Here is a 7,059-nt window from a genome sequence, read left to right as displayed (position 1 = left end):
AATAATATTTAAGTCACAATCTATTTCTCATGTTTTATTTAAGCATCCATTCACTGGTGGAGACATGGTTTGTTTCCATGTATGTCTTGGCTATTGTAAAATAATACTGCCATGAACCTTTGAATATGGGGCTGCACACATGTTTTCTAGACAGCAGTTTTGTTTTGTTTGGATATACACCCAGCAAGATAGATGGACCATAGTAGTTCTATATATAATATTTTGAGGAAACTACATGTTGTTTTTCATAGTGACCATACCAATTTACATTCTTACCAACAGTATACAAGCATTCACTTTTCTCCATATCCTAGCAAGCATTTTTATCGTTTGTCATTTTGGTAATAGAATTCCTAATCTTTTGAGATGATATCTCACTGTGGTTTTGATACACAGTTACCTGATGAGCAGTGATGTTGAACAGCTTATTATGTATGTGTTGGTGATATGTTTGTCTTCTTTTGGAAAATCTATTTAAATCCTCTGCCCATGTTAATTGGATTACAATTATTACCACTATTGATGCTACTTAGCCTTATGAGTTATTTATGTAATTTGAATATTCACCAGTCCTTAGTTATATAGCGTCCATATATTTTCTCCCATACCGTTTCATCTTGTTTCTTTTACTGTGAAGAGACTTTTTAGTATGATGTCATCCCACTTGTTTATTTTTGTTTTTCTGTCATATGCAAACAATAATTACCAAGGTTCATGTGAAGAATATTTTTCCTATATTTTCTGCCCAAATTTTTATTATTTCAGGTCTTACATTTGAGTTTTTGATTCACTTTTAGTTAATTTTTCTGAGTGGTGTAAAATAACATTCTAGTTTTATTATTTTACATGTGAATATTCAGTTTTCTAAGCACGATTTATTGAAAAGACGTTCCTTTCTCCATTGAATATTCTTGGTGCATTCCTCAAATATTAGTTGATCATATATGCATGAGCTTATTTCTTTATTTCTGGGCTCTTAGTTCAGTTCCATTGGTATTTGTGTTTACTTTTATGTCAGTACCATTTATTTTGATTTCTATACCAGTATAGTGGAGCTTGAAATCAGGAAGTGTGATGTCACCATATTTCTTTTATGTTTGATTGTATGTTTTGTTTGTTTTTGATTTTTATTTTTTATTTATTTAGTTTTTCTTTTTATTTTTTTTTTCTTTTTCAATCTTTATTGGAATATAATAGCTTTACAATGCTGTGCCAGTGTCCGCTACAACAAAGCGAATCACCTGTATTTATACATATATTACCTCCCTCCTAAGTTTCCCTCCCAATCTTCTCTCCCACCCTCTCTATCCCACGTCTCTAGGTCATCAACAATCATCAGGCTCATCTCCCTGTGTTAAGCAGTTGCTTCCCACTAGCTATCTATTTTACATTTGGTAGAATATAAATATCAATACTACTCTTTCACTTTGTTCCAGCTTCTCCTTCCCCATCTCCCCATGTCCTCAAGTTTGTTCTCTACCTCTGCACCGTTATTCTTCCTCTACCACTGAGTTCATTAATACCATTTTTTAATTCCATATATATGTGTTAGCATACTGTATTTGTTCTTTACTTTCTGACTTACTTCACTCTGTATGACAGACTCTAGTTCCATCCAGCTCACTACAAATACCTCAATTTCATTCCTTTTTATGGCTGAGTAATATTTCATTGTGTATATGTGCCACATCTTCTTTGTCCATTCATCTGTTGATGTACATGCAGGTTGTTTCCATATCCTGGCTATTGCAAATATGCAGCCCTATTTAGAGCAGACAATATATGGAAGCAACCTAACTGTCCATCATTAAATAAACGAATAAAAAAGATATTCATGCAATGGAATGTTACTCCATATTTGGTACAAACATCCAGCAATAAAATAAATGTCATGGAGATGTAATGTATGGCATAGGGAATATAATCAGCTATATAACAGTAACTCTGTGTGGGGGCAAATGATACATAAATTGATCACTGTGAGCAAATTGTAATGTATAAAAGTATCAAACCATTATGTTGGACACTTGAAATGTATATAACATTGTATGTATATTATAATTTAATTAAAAAATGAAAAACAAGGGAAAAGGTTCCTCTTGAGGGAGGTAACCCCACAGAGAAAAAGGAGGGGGATATATATATATATATATATATAATCTCGACACAAACTTGACCCTTCAAAAACTCAAGTGTTGGGACAATGACCTTCTGTGAAATAGAAAATCTGCATAGAACTCTAGAGCCATCCCTCGTCATCCACATTTCCACACCCATGGATTCAACCAAGCCTATTATAAAATTATATAATTTGTCTTGGTCATCACTGTACTTTTTTATGTAATGAAACTCATGAGTATTCACTTAGGAAAGCTAGAAAAAAATTACTCGGGATGGTATATGTCAATTGAGGGCAAAATATCTTTAAAAATCCATGTTGCTTCACAAAAGAGATTGGAATTTTCAACTATTTCTGATCAAAAATTTAGAAATTTTTTAAGTAGGTAGAAATACAAATTTAAAAAAACCTGCCTATACATCAGACTGAGAAGAAAGCTTAATAAAGTGAGTTACTGAAATTGTGTACAGGAGTTGAATTTAAAAAATGGAAATTCCAGAAAATAACTAGAAGGAGCAAATTTTATTCCACAATGATGAAAGTGTTACCATTACTGGTTCCCAGGCTTTTAGCAATACATACATGGGCACTTCATCACCCCAGGACAATTGGGCTTTTGATATGCACCATTCCATAGAATCTCTTCAGAGTCCCCTTTATGTCTTTATTCCTGAGGCTGTAGATGAAGGGGTTTAGCATGGGTGTGACCACAGTGTACATCACTGAGGCTGCTGTGCTTGAGTGTGAGCTGTCGGTATCAGCAGAGCTAAGGTACACACCTAGGGCTGAACAATAAAATAAGGAGACAACTGAGATGTGAGACACACAGGTGGAAAATGCTTTATACTTCCCCTGAGCTGATGAGATTCTTCGTATGGAGGAAACTATCTTAGAGTAAGAATAAAGGATACCAACAAAGGGTCCACCAGCTAGTAGCACTGATGACAAATACAATAAAATATCATTAATAAAGGTATCAGAACAGGCAAGTTGGAGCATCTGATTGAGTTCACAGAAAAAGTGGGGGATTTCCACTTCTGTACAGAAGATCAATTGCAAAGCCATTAAACTTTGTAACAAGGAATACATAGCACTCAACATCCAGCATACCAGAACCAGCAGTCCACAGAGCTGTGGGTTCATGATGACCGTGTAGTGCAGGGGGTGGCAGATGGCCACAAACCGGTCATAGGCCATCACCGTCAGGAGGAAGTCATCTAATACTACAAACAATATGTAAAAATACACCTGGATGATGCACCCTTCATAGGTTATGACTTTGCTCCCAGTCTGAATGTCCTGCAGCATCTTTGGGATGGTCGTGGAGGTGAAACAGATGTCTACGAAGGAGAGGTTGGAGAGGAAGAAGTACATGGGGGTGTGGAGATGGGAGTCATAGATGGTGGCCAAGATGATGAGCAGGTTTCCAAACACAGTGATCAGATACATGGAGAGGAAAAGTCCAAATATGAGGGGCTGCAGTCCTGGTTCCTCTGAGAATCCCAGAAGAAGAAATTTGGAAATTTGTGTATTGTTACCTGATTCCATATGGTGTGGTGACTACCAGGAAAAACAAAAATAATATGACTAATTTTCTCACAAATTGCCATAACTCATGTAGGTGAAATAGTACAATTTATATTTTGCAGTCAATAAATTAATTATATTATTTTATGTTTAGAAAAATTCTCTTTGAGGAGATACCCTGCTTCATCTCTGTGGAGGCATTTTTGCCCCATTCTCATTATAGTCACAAAGAAATATGCATTCTACAGTTTTAATGGGAAATAATTTCATGCATTTGAAGATTATACACTGAGTGCCAAACATGTTCCAAACACATGTAAGTAACATATATATGGTGCTGAAAAACAAAAGTTTCCACAATCCAATGATGGTGAAAGATGATGTGCAAATAAAATATTATATAATATGTCAGGTGGTGACAGATGTTATGAAGAAAACAAAACAGTATATAGGAGACCATAGTAGGTGGTGTTGTCATGTACTGAGTTTTCAGGAAAGGCCAGCAAACAAGGTGAAAATTGAACAGATACCTCAAGAAAGAGAGAGAAGGAGCTAGTATGATATCAGGAGAATCGTGTGCCTGGCAAAGGGAATGGCCACTGCAAAGGACCTGCGGAAGATCCTGGTTCCATGTGTTCAAATCCCAACATGTAAGCAAGTGAGGAAAAGGAATAAGCAAGAGGGTGAGTGATTAGTGATGGTGTCAGAAGATGCTGAGGAACAAGTTGGCCTCACTGCTACAACTATAACTTCAGGATACAGAGACTCCCTCTTCCACATGTTGTTCCTTGAACTTTATTAATTGTGTAAAAAAAAGCATCCTGTGAATTAAAGCAGATGCCATCATAAGCACCACTTGTTGATTGAGTTTTGGCCTCTGAATTACAAGGCATCTTAATATATGCATCCTGATGACTGTTTTAAGAAAGGCTCTCACTCCACAAGGCACAGGCACACACACCATGGCCTCCTGGGCTGTGTTCCTACATGCGCTTCTCACCCAGAGCCTTCCTTCTTACACCATGTATCATTATAACTGAAGCTAGTCAGATCAGATTATCTTTCTCCTGAAGAATGTATACATGGTACCCAGAAATTCCAGTTCAGAAACATGTGTGTGGACCAATAAACTTGGGGTTCTTTTCATGGTCACTTTCAGCTCTGTATTTAAAGAAATATAAAAAGTGTGTGTGTGTGCATGAAAGAAAGAGAAAGAGAGAGAGAGAGAGAGAGAATACACATTAGAGGGTAAAAATTTATTAAACTGTAATTGTCCCTGAGACTCAGTGAGGAATTAAAGCTTCCTTGGTTTGGCAGCATTCCAACTCCGGTAATCTCACCTTGAGGCCCAGAAAAGACAATAAAAAATGGTTTTCTTACATTGAGAGAAATAGTCATGCCTTTATGATGTTATACACCTGACAGATTTGAACACCCCAAAAGAAAAATAAGCAAAGTGAATAAGCCAACAAAAATGACAAGCAACAACAACAGTGAGTATGTTTTCTTTAAAGCAATAGAAGACTTGTTTTTCCTGAGCCGTTTCTATTTATTCCTATATATTAATTTTTTGTTAAGGTCCTGCAGGGAATGAGGCAAGCCCTTTCCCAGCTTTCTTATGGGGCATCTTGTGTTTCTTATTCTTGGAGTTTATGATTTATCTTATTTTTAAAATAAATCTGATGGGCATACCCCAATCCTGGTTCTGGTCTTTGTTCAATGTGCAAAGGGCTTTCCAAACCATACTCTATAAATTCTACATTTACCATGGCAATCCATCCCTTTGCCCTCAATAAACGTCTTCATATGATTTATGCCAGAAGACATTATGTTATACACATAGTTATTTCACTGTACTATGACTTCACACTTATAACACAAAATCCTCATCATCAGAGACTTCATCTGCCTTTTTCACTCTTGTATGTTCAGAAACGTATGTGAATATATGGGAATTTATATAGGAATATATATATAAAAGCATATGTGAATTTACCAAATAAAAAGAATAGCAGGGAAAATGAAAGCAAGTTAAATATAGTAGTTTCAAAGCAATTGTATTTTAAAAAATTGAATGGAGCATAAACCCTAATGGAAATATTAAAATAGTAATGATATAATGACAATTGCATGGGTTAGTAATTAAATTGGAAAATGTGTAAACATGAAATAATGTGATGTAGAGTGTTGCTGGAAATTATGGCACAGGTAGATTATCCGTTATCATATATTGAATGAATCAGGAATTATGTCTCCGGATAGATGTACATTAAATATTTGTTAAGGTTTTACTCAAATTTATTTGGGAAGATTAGATTATTGAATAAATCAGAGGGATTATCTATTCATTTCTAGAGCACCCAATCCTTTTTAATGAATACCTAGAATACTCCGTACTAAAATCTCGAAGTGTGCCAAACCATTTCAAGGCAAAAAACTGAGAAGATAGACATATTTAGTTAAATAAAATTTAACATATTTTATATCAAAACACTCCCCAAAGTTCACCTGAAAAACAGTAATTCTTAAAAATCTTTTCAAAGGCTGATAGTGGTAAACTGAGGCACATATTATGTGGGCATAGAATAATAAAAATACCAAATCAAAATGACAATTCAATGTGTTAATTTTTGATCAAACATAGTAATAGCTAAGAAAAAAACACTCTTTTTCTCAACCATCAGTCTGGGAAAGCACTTAAAGAGCTGCCACACAGTTTACAGTTGGTACTTGTAAACAGGTAGCAATGGGGCACTATCTATTTTTGTAGACAGAAATATAAAGTGGTACATTGTTGAGAAAACAATCTGAAGAATGGCATAGATATTATAAGTACAGACATTCCTTAACTCAAGGTTTCTCAGCCTCAGCACTATTGACATTCTAGGGAAGATTGGTCTTTGTGGTGGGGTCTGCCCTGTGCCTTGTAGGATGTCTAGAGTATCCCTGACTTCCACCCACCCATCCCAGGGTAGCAAGAATTGTTCAGTGTTCCTTGGGAAACAAAGTTGCCCCGGTGAGAACAACAGTTTAAATTTAACAATCTCACATATTTTTGTAGGAATGATATAATAACAACTCAAAAGGAAAGATAAGATTAGGATAGATCATCTACAGCGTGAGTAGCCCCTTATGAAATAGTAAACAACTATTGAAATAATGAAACTGTACTATACTAGTTGATTGGAAGAACGTCCCTGGGGTATTATTGAGAAATAAGGAAAAGGACATAAGTAGAAGAAATAGATTGCACTGAAACATAAATATAAAGATAGGATTCTAATCATGCATTTGTATAAAATGTGTATGAATAGGTATATGTACAAAATAGAGAAGTTTTAAAAGAAACCAAGAACATATGGAAAAGTGTTACTGAGAAAAAAACTAGGTTACATGGTAGTGGTTTCAAAACA

At 35.3% G+C, this 7,059-nt stretch overlaps 1 protein-coding gene across 1 annotated transcript; it reads right to left on the bottom strand.

Annotated features, from left to right (window-relative positions):
- Positions 1 to 2,713: 2,713 nt before the first annotated feature.
- Positions 2,714 to 3,667, bottom strand: LOC130836319 (olfactory receptor 7A10-like). The gene has a single exon (XM_057708373.1). It carries the CDS (start codon positions 3,665 to 3,667, stop codon positions 2,714 to 2,716), a length of 954 nt encoding a protein of 317 aa, XP_057564356.1.
- Between the last annotated feature and the right edge of the window lie 3,392 nt (positions 3,668 to 7,059).

Source organism: Hippopotamus amphibius, chromosome 15 (assembly GCF_030028045.1).
Source record: "Hippopotamus amphibius kiboko isolate mHipAmp2 chromosome 15, mHipAmp2.hap2, whole genome shotgun sequence".
Lineage (NCBI taxonomy): Eukaryota > Metazoa > Chordata > Mammalia > Artiodactyla > Hippopotamidae > Hippopotamus > Hippopotamus amphibius.
Note: the sequence above shows the minus strand (reverse complement) of the source record. Positions and strands in the feature narration are given on the sequence as shown.

What these genes read in the sequence shown, in the direction of transcription:
- LOC130836319 (XM_057708373.1), bottom strand. Translation starts at nt 3,667, where the DNA reads ATGGAATCAGGTAACAATACACAAATTTCCAAATTTCTTCTTCTGGGA.